The 14,138-nt window shown below is 39.1% G+C and overlaps 1 protein-coding gene across 1 annotated transcript in view; it reads right to left on the bottom strand.

Moving 5' to 3' along the window:
* Window positions 1–440: 440 nt before the first annotated feature.
* PLEKHH2 (pleckstrin homology, MyTH4 and FERM domain containing H2) overlaps window positions 441–14,138 on the bottom strand; it is a 61,355-nt gene continuing 47,657 nt past the window's right edge. The window contains exons 21-30 of the mRNA XM_035111207.2: window positions 13,966–14,063; window positions 13,173–13,350; window positions 12,699–12,854; window positions 11,910–12,007; window positions 10,804–10,945; window positions 9,740–9,885; window positions 8,886–9,015; window positions 7,589–7,675; window positions 4,964–5,101; window positions 441–4,374 (exon numbers count right to left, since the gene is read on the bottom strand). Coding sequence (XP_034967098.1) covers window positions 4,189–4,374; window positions 4,964–5,101; window positions 7,589–7,675; window positions 8,886–9,015; window positions 9,740–9,885; window positions 10,804–10,945; window positions 11,910–12,007; window positions 12,699–12,854; window positions 13,173–13,350; window positions 13,966–14,063 — 1,359 coding nt within the window. The 3' untranslated portion in view covers window positions 441–4,188. The remainder of the gene's footprint in view (window positions 4,375–4,963; window positions 5,102–7,588; window positions 7,676–8,885; window positions 9,016–9,739; window positions 9,886–10,803; window positions 10,946–11,909; window positions 12,008–12,698; window positions 12,855–13,172; window positions 13,351–13,965; window positions 14,064–14,138) is intronic.

Here is a 14,138-nt window from a genome sequence, read left to right as displayed (position 1 = left end):
CAGAGTTAAAATGTTTAATTAGGGTAAGTCATCGGAGAGGTGGCAGTCACCCCCGGAGGCTTGTCGGATCTGCTTTTTAGCCTTCAGTTCGTCGTTTCTGGTGGCTTTTGTATGATTTTATGCTCTTAGGCTGCTGCCGTCATTTTTTAAGAGAGTCGCTGACAGCAGTGTACAAGTTTGTGTGTGCGTCCACTATACACGTATGCACTCACAAATGGTATACCAGCTTTTCCGAGGCAGTGTGTAAAGCCTGTTGAACGCAATGAATAGACACGTATAGGTTTATGCAGTTAGAATTGATTCAGTTGCTTGCTACTGCTTCCATGGGGCTCTTTTTAACGTGACTACAGCATGTTGTTGGAATACTTCTCTCTCTCTCTCTCTCACACACACACACACACACGTGGACTGCAACAGCAGGGAGGGCGGGGTTTAAGAACAATCCATCCTCCAACTGACTGTAAAGTACGATACCTTTTCAGATAAATTGAATTCTGCAATCATAAAATACTACAGATTTCCTTGACAATGCCTTTATTTGTTAGGTGGTTTACATTCATATAAAAATACCTTATGCATTAAAAGCTAAATATCCACAAAATAAATACAAATACTCTTACACATAAATTAATGTTTTATAATTATTATTTTTCGCTTTCAGTACCTGTTCTGTTCCAATATTTCTTTACTACACGTAATTTAACAAACCGCAGTTATTTTTCAGCAATTCATTATTTGTGCATCACATAAATTGGAACCCATACAGTTTAAACATCTCTACAGAAATGGTTCTCCTGTACCAATCACTGATAAAGATCTCTCAATCTAGCTCTAGTTACATGAGAAAAAATGTATGTGAAACTAGCTGTACAAGAATGCAGAGATGCATGTGTATCCTACTGAAATCAATGCAGTAGACCGGCACAAGCAGATTGATCACCCCAATGTGCATCAAGTTGATGCTGCTGGTATCCAGCACATGGTATGCACACAGAAGCCAGCTTATGTGTGCATATCTCCTCTGCTGGATCAGAGTGATTGAGGTCATGTATGATACAACAATTTCCTCCGATAATTTAAAACTGAAACATAAGGGGGCTGCTACTAACATGTGCTGAGAGAAGCAACAAACATGACGACTAATGTAGAATTTTATATGTAGGATAAAAACCATGAATATACATAGATATTTTAAAATTAAATATAACATGGTTTCTGACGTGTCATTTTCATTTTCCAGATTAAAACAAAATGACACACGGGTCTGCCAGTGGTGGCAGGCTACATCGAAAAATGCTCTAACCTTTCTACCACTTTTAGCAACTTAACTAGCACCTCATAGTTTGCAGTTACTAAATAAAACTTTCAGTTTATTTCGGAGATTGAAGAGCCTGCAGATGCGGAGGCAAATGTATTTTAACCCCAACCCTTCCATAAAAATATAGAACGGTTAGCTTTAAAAGTATTTATTGTTTTGTACAAGTATAGTAACGGGGTTTTTTTAATGGGGGGGGGGCTAAGAAATATGAGTGTCATCTCTGCCCCACCCCTTTAGCTTAAAAGGCTTATAATGAACAAGTGAGAAAGTGAACAGGGAGGTTAACGGTACAACCTTATGCATAACTACAGTATTCCCAAGTTGTGTGTATTAGATGGCACAGAAAGAGTCTACACTGTGAAAGATCCCTAAAACGAGATATATAGAATTAAAGTGAAGAGACTATGAGAGCTTACATAGCCCTTTGCTGAATCTTTTCCACAAACTATGATAGCTTGGCTTCGAATCTTCTTATAGGTTTTTTAACTTTGGATTTAAGCAAAACGTGGACTTTTTATTTTGGGTAACTTACCCCTTACTGCCTGGGAGCTTTCAGTTTTCCTTAAAGTTCTTATTTTGAATTGTTGACAAGTGACCTTGAGTTTTTACGAATGCAATAAGTGTATTTTTCCTTCTGAGGAAACTGATAGATCATTTACAGTGAAACAAGATTTTTAGCCAGCAACTCGTTAAGGTTTCTTTGGGTTATTTAAAGGGTTTTTTTGTTTGTTTTTTGAGTTATTTATGTTTCTTTGAGTATTTAATTATGGTTATACATTAGTTAATCGTCACTATATTATTCACTTTAATTCTAGATATCTCATTTTAGGGATCTTTCACGGTGTATACTCTTTCTGTGCTCATTATATTCCCGTGTTTGTCTTTTTCGCTATCTTGTATTAGATGGCAGACTGGATCTGCAATTACAGGGTAGATGATTAGTTAGGGGTACATTAGTTAGGTCTGGCTCTCTCTTAGTTGGCTGAAGCTTTTTTTTGTTTTTAGTACCTATTACATTGCCTGATCCTGTCCATATTGTAAAACATTCTTTTTTAAAAAAAACCTTATCTACGACCCTTTAAAAGGAGAAAAGGCCCAATATGTCCTTCAACTCATTAAAAAGCAGAGACTTCATATGTACATTTCATTAAAAGTTTATATTCTCAAAGGGGGGGGGGGCTTTGTCACTAATTCTAGTTATCAAAGGAAATTATAAATATTGCCTGAATGATACGATCTGTAGATTACTCTGACGATATAAAGCAGTGATTTAAAGCACCAATGATTACTCTCTTCTTTTCTTTGCCAAATACTAGGAACTGACCAGACAGATGTGTCTTTTGTTTAAACAACAGTACTGTATTGCTCTTTGTTGTTGTTGTTTAGTCATTTAGTCGTGTCCGACTCTTCATGACCCCATGGACCACAGCACGCCAGGCACTCCTGTCTTCGTATTGCTCTTACACAGCTAAATAAAAGTAGAGTTCATGCACACATACCCATCACTTGAGTTCAGCATCAAATGATAATCTGCATGTGTACAATGATGACAATACTCTGCATCAGCTCAAACACAATACTCATACTCTACAGTGACTACAAGTCATTGTACATAAATAAATGAAAAGCTCCTTGGATTCCAATTTAAACTTCCAATTTAAGAGACCAGATTTACAGTACAGTTGTACCTTGGATCCAGAACGCCTAGGTACTCGGATGTTTTGGCTCCTGAACGCTGCAAACCTGGAAGTGAGTGTTCCAGTTTGCGAACGTTCTTTGGAACCCAAATGTCCGAAAGGGCTTCCGTGGCTTCCAACTGGCTGCAGGAGCTTCCTGCAGCCTATCAGAAGCCGCGCTTTGGTTTCCGAACATTTTGGAAGTTGAATGGACTTCCGGAATGGATTCCGTTTGACTTCCAAGGTGCAACTGTACAAGGTAAGGAAAGCTGATGGAAAAGGTAAAGAAGGGAGATCTATCTGAAAATAGAGACTGGATATCAGGCTTTTTAAACACTAAGCAAGTTTTCAAGTTGAGCAGTGTCACTTAGACCCAATTTACATGTAAAAGCACATCACTACATACCTCAGCATTTGATTACTTATCATTCAATGACTTTCAGGTGGAGTGTGAAGTCTACTGTTCCTTACGTATAATGGAGCTGAAAGTTAATGTTGTGTGTTTTTTTTAAAAAAATAATGTCAAAGAATTGCCCTCACACTAGGCAGTCTGAATTATCCTTTGTTCTCTTGGTACATTCTGGCCCCAAAGCACATCATTCAGATTCAACATGCTACCACTCTCCTCCTTGAAACTGATTTTTTTAAGCAGAACTCCTGCAATTGCAGTTTTAAGAGCAAATGTCATTAAAAAAAGAAATACCTTTCACAAATCTAATGCCTATGGAATGTCTTTTCGGAATGCTTTGATGGGAACAATATTAACCCCAAACAGTAGCTGTTGTCATCTGATACGTTATCTTTCCAGAATTGACACACAGCTTAATTAGAAGTTTGCTTTAGATGTTTTCATTCCAGGAACAAGTTAAGAAAACTGAAAAGGACCATGTATGAAACTATTGGTATTCAAAGCACTGCACTTCTAACTACTAATTATTAACCAGGTTCACAGTGTTTCTTCTGCCTATCCAGGCAGACAAATATAATGCTTGTGTCCATATGTCTGGTTTTCCTAATACTTTGGGTGCCTCTGGAGTAATTGAGAAAAAGGAGGTCATGCATGGGAGCAGAATTGGCTCATGGTAAGCACCACTAGTATTTCATCCAACTTCAGTCAGACTTCCCATTTCCAATGTTGTACCCAAAATACATAAACATTCAGCTAGTATGCATTTTCACAGGCACATGATTTTTTCATAACAAGGTAGGTCCTTTGGTTGGTCTGTTCTTCAACATAAATGGATGACACCCTATGTCTTTAGTTTTCTGTTTTTCTGCCTGTGGAGACAGTGTCGCTGGAGCAGAAAGGTGGTTAGCAGCTCCCTTTTGCTGATGGAAATTGTTAATATAACTAGCAATCAGTAGTGTAATCTCAAGAATCTAAAAAAAAGAAATAGCAAAAATTAGAGATGTAGAAGACCATCTGCACATCTAAAATGCTTGCAACTCTAAGCAAACAGGGCTATAACTTACAGCATATTGAGAGGCTGAACTTAAGTGGTGTTTCCAAACTAACAATATGAATGTCAACAGGGAGAAATGTTAGGTAGGAAGGACCAGCTGTACAAATATAAGATGGGGAACACCTGGCTTATTAGTAGTACATGTGAAAAGGATCTAGGGGTCTTAGTGGACCACAAGTTTAACATAAGTCAACAGAGTGATGCAGCAGCAGCAAAAAGAAAAGAAAAGCTAACGCTATTCTAGGCTGCATCAACAGAAGTATAGTGTCCGGACCAAGGGAACTAATGGTACTAATCAATTCTCCCCTGGTCAGACCACATCTAGAATACTGTGTCCAGTTCTGGGCACCACAATTTAAGAAGGATATTGACAAGGAGTGTGTGCAGAGGAGGGCAACCAAGATGATCAAATGTCTGCAAACTAAGCCTTATGAGAAACTACAGTGGAACTCTGCAATTCTATGATACTATATGCAAGATAACAAAGGACCAGTTAACATACCAACCTTTGGTTTGGCCATAGCAAACAGCAACTTTTCAGTTTGCTTTTCTTGTGTGTGCACATTGTTGACCACCAGCATGAAGTCATCTTGATAGCCTCCAAATGTCATTAGGTTCTTATATAAATATGTCACTATTAACCTCTTGAAAAACAAGAAAAAATAAAATGTTTCATGCAAGCACGAAAAAGAGCAAAAATAGATTTTATAGTTTGAATATAATTTCTTCATGACAAAAATCTGATGAAAGTATGCTAATTAATAATTATAAATTTCTTTTAAAAAGATTCTAGTGGAATCTCCATATGTAGGCATATGGAGAATTAAACATGTAGTCAGATGCATTTCTTCTCAGACGAAAGTCTGGTTGTGTTCAGTGTGCTTACGGTTAGCTAAGTTTACAGGAACTGCAGCCGACATCTTTCTATTACATGACCAACACCATATATGTCCCCATAAGCTATTTTGTGGCAGGCTCACTGCATACTTTAGTCTACGCATGCCAACCAAGACCTTTCTTGGTCCTTGTTGTAGTATGTTTGTTTGTGGGTCATAAATCCTTTGACCCACGGAGTCAAAGGTACTCCTGCATTGCCATTTTAAGCCCCAAAGAAGCCAATAGCCAACAGGAGGCTTCTTTCAAGCCTAACTGTAGTCGAGGGAGTTTTTTCTTTGGGGGGGGGTTACAACTGCAAAGGGAAGGCTCAACTGCCCTCTCTTCAACTGCGACACACACCCTGCTGAAAAAGACTTTCTGCTGCAACCAGTCTTGAAAGAAGCCTTGTACTGGAGGCAATAGAATGTTTTGTATTTTGTTTCCAAACCTAATTGCAACAGGGTGTTTTTTTTTTTGCGGGTTGGTGATGGTCACAGTTGGCAAAGGGAGAGCTAACCCTGCCCTCTTTCCAGCTGTGGGCCCGAATTCCCCCCTGCCCCCCGGCAATGAATGCCTCAGAAAATTGGTTGCCACAATTTGCCTTCTTTCAAGCCTAATTGTTGCAGGTGGGTAAACCCCCCTCCCCAACTATTTTGTTCTTAAAACCTAACCTGTGTAGTGGTGGTTGCAATGAGTGTGTGTGGTACCCACAATGGTTTCCATAGTCTCCAAATGAGTCTCAATAGATTGGCAACCCATGTCCTACTACATCATATTTATTTATTTAAATCCGGTACCTACCCTTCACTGCAAAGTCCCAGGTAGGGTGCATATAGTCAATAAAACATATAAAACAATATTAAAATATCACTTTAAAGCAGAATTAAAACACAAAAGATGACTGCAGTGAAGAAGGTGGAGCGGCGGTGGGGGGAAACGAACAATTTGATCTAAAATAATTCATGTGCTCCCAAAAGCCTGGGTGAAGAGGTGCATCTTTACTAAGCAGCAAATAAAGTACCATCAAGGAGCCAGGCGCACTTCCTAAGAGAGTCAGTTCCATATCTGGGAGGCACCATCCCTTCCACATCAAAGGGTGGCAGTACCGCAAGCAGGGCCTCCCCTACTGATCTTAAATTTTGGGCAAGTATACATGGGAGAAGATGCTCCATCAGATATTTAAATGATACGGGCTTTGCACAGTAACATACACCTTAAACTGAGCTTGGAAACAAACTGATAACCAGTGCATGCCTTGGAGGGCAGGTGTAATAGATGTTCTGCTAATACTGCTGTTTAGCACCCTGCCCACTGAACTGTGCACCAGTCGTAGCTTCTGTGCAGCCTTCAGAGGCAGCCCTATGTAGAACACAACCCAAAGGTTACCAGCACATCACTCATTAGCCCAAGTATTTCTATCCAGAAAATTTATCTTCATATAAACCAGTGAGCCTAGGGCTTGCCGATTGGAAGGCTGGCAGCTCAAATCCCCACGACAGGGTGAGCTCCCGTTACTCAATCCCAGCTCCTGCCAACCTAGCAGTTCGAAAGCACGTCAAAGTGCAAGTAGATAAATAGGTACTGCTCCGGCGGGAAGGTAAACCGCGTTTCCGTGTGCTGCTCTGGTTTCACCAGAAGCGGCTTAGTCATGCTGGCCACATGACCCGGAAAAACTGTCTGCGGACAAACGTCGGCTCCCTCGGCCAGTAAAGCGAGATGAGCGCTGCAACCCCAGAGTTGTTTGCGACTGGACTTAACTGTCAAGGGTCCTTTACCTTTTTTAAAAGACATGTATATATTAATGCATGCTTGTGTGTGTGTGTGTGTGTGCATGTAGTAATACTAGGAAAATAAAAACAAAAGCAGAGATGGACTAAAATTAGCACATATTTTCTTGCAACCGCAGCCCCTCTTATAGGGTGCAGCTTCAGAGGAACCCATCCTTTCAGAATACTTTTTGGGGTTAATGCCACTGTAAGGTAGAGACACAAAAGTTCCCACACATGAACGGAACACTGCACATGGCACTTAAGAGCATAATTCCACATTAGTACTTATTAAAATGCAAACTTTTAAGCAATTCCTTTAATAGTTAGCTGCTTAGTCTGTTAGTTCAGATTCTAAGTGCACAAGACATATTAATCCATTGCACAAGTTTGTTAAAGATTAATGGAGAGAGACTGTATTGGTTAACATGGCTCACAGAATTTGTATTACTCCTTTCTTTACCCAACATTTCAACTATTTTCCCTTACCATAGAGCTGTATTCAAGAATGTTTATGCCATCTTCATAAACAGCAAGCCATATCAAAGAACTCTCCAATGTTGATATTATCAGAGGCTAGAAAGAAGATATACTGAAATTAGCTACAATTATGAAACTGAATAAAAGCTGAAGCACTGCTTTAAATTAGTGAGTGAGGTAGAGGACAGTCAGATACGAGAAAAAGAGAAGTTACTGAAGGCAAGCAATGCAAGTATTTTTGCATTTCTGAGGTGACAGAGAAAAACAATATCAGTATTATATACAGTAGTTCCATTTCTGTGTGGACATTATACTTGTTAACACTGAACTGCATTTAAAAGCACAGGTCCCAATAAACAATCCTTTCCACAACCATCCATATGAAGAACTATACATTTATTCCTACTCTATGCTTCCTAATGAATTCCTGATCCATAAGAGGACCTCTCGTCTTATTCCATGGCAGCTAAGTTCATGCCGGAGCCTTTGATGAAGTACTTTGTCAAAAGCTTTTTGAAAGTCCAAGTACACTATTGTCAAAAGGATTGCTTCTATATTTCTGCTTGTTGACAGTACTTGCCCTTGAAGAAGCTGAGCTAACTCTATTTCAGCAAGGATTGTTATTCTATATGCTTGGTTATTTTATCTTCAACAATACTTTCCACTAATCCTCCCAGGACAGACATTAATTGGCCTATAACTTCCAGGAACAACCCACCGCCCTGCCCCAGAAACCACATCCCTTTTAAAACAGCATCGCCTTGTCCTCCATGAATTCGTTTTGGTTTTACCTCCACTGTCAAGAGGCAGTATAGCTCTGAATACTGGTTGCTGGGAATTGCAGGTGGGTGGACTTCTGTTGTGCTCATGTCCTGCTTGCAGGCTTCCACAGACATTTGGTTGGCCACAGATCCAGCAGATTTGTCTGATGTGGGAGTGGAATGCCTCATGCACCAACTTCTCTACTACAGTACTTACAAGTTTAACTCAGGGTAGACACATTAAAATTAAAGAATGTGGGTCAATTAGGTGCATGGGTCTCATTATGCATACAGGATTGCAGTCATGCTGCAATCCTGCCCATTAGGGTGGGGAACTAATGCCCCCCCCCAGATGGACTACAACTCCCATCATCCTTGGCCACTGGCAAGACTGACTGGGACTGATGGGAATTGGAGTCCAAAGACATCAGGAGGACCCAGGTATACACATTTATCTGTGTGGCCCTGCCTGCATAATTGATGAAAGAAAGAAAGAAAGAAAGAAAGAAAGAAAGAAAGAAAGAAAGAAAGCCAGAAAGTCTTACTTTTGCTGCAAATAATTTGGCACCAAAGAAAGGCCACTTTCGAGCAACAGCAAGGTAAATGCGCACACAGTCTGCAGCACTGTGACCACGGAGAGCCATCCATTTTGTTGACAGTCGCTGACAAAGCTGTCTGTTGACGTTAAGCATAAGGATATTTAAGTCATAAGTAGCAGGGAGAGGGAGAAGCAAAATAGCATTTCAAATCAAAATGCAACATGTGAGAATTAAGTATTATGATCCCTCTTTGCTATCTCAGCCTAAAAATTAAAACTGGCCTCTTAAGAAATGGAATAATAAAATGGGCCACCTGAAAATAGTGCTCCATTCCTTTCTCTCTCTTCCCAAAGCCCAGGCCTACTCTAAGTCTGCTGGTGGAGTTTTAAATTTCAGTAAAATTTGCACTTTTGTCTGGGCAAGGAATGGTGTAATGACAGGAGACCATTTCTAAATAACTGGAGAATAGGGATATGTGGCCCGGAAAATGATTACAGGTCACAAGGCTAGGGCAGTTAATCCTAGAATATGTTTTGGCAGAGAATAGTGTCATTTCTTTTGAAAAACTTTATATTGCCCATCATTCAGAGATCTGAGGGTTTTTTTTGCAATAAGTAAGACAATAAATCTAATTAAATAATAACACTAAAAAATGAAAAAGACTAAAAACTGCACTTTCCCCATTCTGTTTGCTAATGTATGTATGAAAAGTATTTCTATTAAAAAGAAGTTAACTTTTCTAGTGAAACATACAACAAAGCTAGTACCCGCAACCAGAATCTAGTTGTTATAATATCTAAGGCACTATTCGCCATTTGTTTAAAGGGGGTGGGGTGAAAGTAAAGCCTTTAGTAGCATACCTCAATTGTTCTTCTGAACAACCATCCCTATATCTTTTGGGGTAAAACTTTTCCACAACTTGCTTTAAAGTTTGATTAGATTTCGACTGGGAAGTGATTTGCCCTGTTGGAGTTGAGAAAGGTCGTTCAAAGTCCCCAATCTCCACCTAGTGGACATGCAAATAAATAGGTACTGTAAGATTGTTTTTACATACATCCGCACTTCAATGTTATTTCAGTACCTACAGTCTATATAAATCTCAAGTATCTGCCAATTATATTAAATTTATTGAATAAATACAATTATGAGCTGTGATAACAAGAATCTATGAGCTATTTCATATTTAATAGCTGAATATTAATGGGGCACATACAAAAAAAATTTGCATGGAAGAGTCTAACACAACAACCTAGTACCCTCCAAATTTTTTGGACTACAACTCCCACCATCCCCTGCCAGCAAAGGATCTAGGTATTCCTTCAAACCACCACCCCACTCATCCTGAATTGAAGATTAAATCCAGTTTGTGCACTGCCATATGAGTTGGTTGATAGACAACTTGTGACAGCCCCATGGTTGCCATGCAGGGCATGAAATCCAAAGCTAGACCACACAAAGCAACCTTGGTCTGAAGCCACTCAGAAACACCACCCTATTGTTCTCTAACATTATGTTCAATATTACCTCCAACATCTTGGTCAGGGAGACCATTATACAACTGGGTGGGTGGTAAACCAACAGCGCCCACCTTCTGCCCATCTGCTTCTCCTATTTCATGCCCCCCTCTGCCCTAAGTCTTGGTTATACAAGTCAAATCAGCTTCGTTGGATTTTGATTGGGCAGACTTGGATTCTAATATAATTCAGTCAGGAAATTCACTGGGTGACCTTGGGCCAGTCAGACAATTTTGGTCTACCTCACAGCGTTGTTGTAAATTAAAAACAGAATAATTCCATGTATGCTGTCTGAAGTCCCAAGATACAAAATATAATTGTTAGATTTATCTACTATTTCATATTACAAAAGAAATGTGTGGAGGGTGCTTTTTAAATTACAATTCTGGTCAACCACGAACGATACTTACCTGTGCCATAAGTGCTGCCAGTTCTAGTGCCAGCTCTTTGTTTACAGGGAAAAGCCCATTTACAATTTGATCGTTTGTCTGATACATCAACAGCAGCTTTTCCCTTTCTGTCTCCCCACGTATTTGAACTGAAAAATACAGCCTGCAAAAAGAAAGAGTGACAAACTACAAAATTGAAAATTGCATAATGCATATGCCAAAGTAACCAAGTGAAAAGGTACTAGTACAGGCATCCACAAACTGCGGCCCTCCAGATGTTTTGGCCTACAACTCCCATGATCCCTAGCTAACAGGACCAGTGGTCAGGGAAGATGGGAATTGTAGTCCAAAACATCTGGAGGGCCGAAGTTTGGGGATGCCTGTAATAGTACTACAGGTGCCACATAATACTCATTCCACATGTGTAAGAACTCAATCATTTGGTGTAGCAGCACCTGTACTTTGGAACTCCCTGCCTATTGATATCAAACAGGCGCCTTCACTGTACTCTTTTAAAACATTCGTGTTTAGACAAGCCTACCCAGATGCTTAGAAAGTGGAGGTGATTTTAATCTGTTTTAGAATTTTAATTTTTGTATATTTTAAAGTACGGCAATTTTTTCTTCAATTTTATTATTTTATCTTTTTGTAAACCGCTTTAAGGGTTTTTTCAATTAAGCTGTGTATAATTTCTATGAAATAAATAAAATTCACAATCAGTTCTAGTAAGGTTTTGAAAATGTGCTATTCAGTGGTCAGTTACAGAAGTCAGATAATGTGAAAGCTAATGATGCTCTGTATAAATACCTGAAGGAATAATTACCAGCTTTAAACAGACTATTCATTTCCATAAGCCAATGTAATTCACATACTCTTTAATGCTAAATTGACAATAACCCTGCTAAAGCATCTGTATCTTGATAGGAATTGGCCCATATCATCTGGATGGCCACAAGTTCCCCATTCCTGGCTCATGGACTTAACTTCTTATTAAACTATTAATTCACATGATGACTTCCTGAGCCCTGGCACTGAATTCAGTTATGAGAGCTCATCTCTGGCTGCAAACAGACTATAAATATATCTAAGAGCAATGATTCCTAGGGACACAAGTTTATATTACAAACCTGTTTTTGTAAGTCAGTCTCACTGTTCTTGTGCCTTCACATTTCCCAGGCTGCTGCTCTTTAGATGCCTGCTCCCATCGAGAAATGATGTCACAGATCTACAAGCAAAACCACAAGGCAGAACATAGTTATGGCAAAATATGCCTAAACAGAATTTGTACACTTTAGTTAGTCCTGATTTTACAGCAATAATCACTAAAAGACTTACCGTAAGTTGTAATTCTATTCAATTTTTTCTGGGGGTGAACCCCATTGAACTTAGTGATATGAGTAAACACACACAGGTCCATAGAAAGCCTAGGGACATCTGACCTGGAGCTATCACTGAAATCAATGTCACTTATGACCATTTTGTTATCATGATAATGGAAAACATTGTGCATGTAAAGTATGCCATACAGCTGCTGTAGGGCTTACCCCACAAATTTGTGTTAAATATTTGTGGAAAATATTGACATCAACAGTGTGTCCTCTGTGTGGATAGTGGTGTAGAACTTTCCCCACTTCCTGTTTAGCAATACACCACAAACCCATATGGGAAACTGTTATAACACCATTCCCATGTATCACAAAGTCACCAAAAATATTCCCATAAATCCTTTTCTTCCCACAGCTATCTTTAATGAGCTTTCTAAAACTACCATTCGTGCTTAAAACAATCAAGCATTTGTTTGGTTCCCCGCGGTCAATGTGCGCCAAGAAAAATGAAACACACTTAAAGAAGGAAAATGTTTTCTTTTGCAACTCAAAGGTAATTTTGACTGTGAGCTCATTAAAGGGATTGTTTACCTTGATGTTTCCTTGAAGACAGTGTTCTACATCTTTGCCAGAAGGATCATCAGTAAACAAAGCAAAACCCGACTGGGCTGGTTTTCTCATTCCTGTGTCTTGATTGAGTGTGTTTAGAAATTCTTCCACTGTGGTAGAAGCATCAAAGCCAACAACCTAGACAAAACAAGTGAAACATAAAGTGAAATAAGTTCTCACAAAGCTTAGATTTTGAAGAAGCAAGTACCGTGGTGAAAATCTTGGTACATACAGAGGTTGTATCCAAAGATGCTCTTCCATTTACAGAAGGTATCCCGTGGAAGGGAAGTTTCAGATCCAAACCATACATTTTTTAAAAAGAAAAGCAAAAATGATTTATCCAATGGATAAAAACTATCAATCTGTTTGTTGACAAGGAAGAAAGTAGAGCCATAGAATGTTTAAATATTTCTGACAGCACAACCAATACACCATCATTTTACAGTTCACGGCTACCTGGTATATGCCATTCATGAAATGCACTGGAATACTAAAAGGTAAGGAATGATGATAGGGATTTCTTAGAAGTGTAGAAAGAATTTCCATTCTTGATGGTCTGGCTTCCCTGTCACCATTCTGTTGTGTCCTTTCCACACATCGTTGACAGTAAATTGCGTATTTTCCAAATTCAGTTCTGTGAACACAAAACAAGGCTTCATAACAAACTGAAAAAAGCAGGAATTTCAACAGATTATTTTAACATATAATGGTTAAACAATATGTTCAAGAATGTTTTTAACAAGTGACACGGCAATCTATTCTGCTTCTTTCTTCCCATCCCCTACTAAGAATGGTTATACGAATTGGACACGTGAAACGTAGGATGGTGTTGTGAATATGCATACCAACAATTGAGTTTTTGATTGAGATCATATTATAATGTCCTTTTCATATTTTCCTGGTCTTCTTTAACATAGGTGTGAGGGATCAGGTAAAATACATGTGTTTCTACTAACTTTTATTCCAGTATCACAGTTTCCAAAGTTGAAAAACAGAATGATAGTGTAATGCCGGTGACTCCATTTCAACATTCAGTGGAGTTACCACTTTATAAATGGGCAAACCCATGAAACTAACATGAAATATGTAAATTAACACCAATACCAATGGAGCAATGGCAATAATTAACATGAAAAAGAACATCTGTAGAAGCAATACTGCTGCATTTCTACGGCCATTAAATTATACTCGCTCATAAGAGAAGGCAATCCTTTAGCCTTTGATGGTCTGATATTCCTGTAACGTATACCTGGAATCTGCATTCTTCTTCAAGTGAAGTTTGATGAGCCAAAGGAATGGGTGCTGTGGAAGGAAGAGTCCAATGCAGAGTGCTAAAAGCTGCCAGGCCTGGTCAAGGAGAAAGATCAGCATCATAATCTGAAGTTTCTTTCAGAATCAAATAGCCTCCAAGCACAAGTAGAC

Source organism: Zootoca vivipara, chromosome 3, assembly GCF_963506605.1.
Source record: "Zootoca vivipara chromosome 3, rZooViv1.1, whole genome shotgun sequence".
Classification (NCBI taxonomy): Eukaryota; Metazoa; Chordata; class Lepidosauria; order Squamata; family Lacertidae; genus Zootoca; species Zootoca vivipara.
The sequence above is the reverse complement of the archived record's forward strand: the minus strand, read 5'-3'. Positions and strand labels throughout refer to the sequence as shown.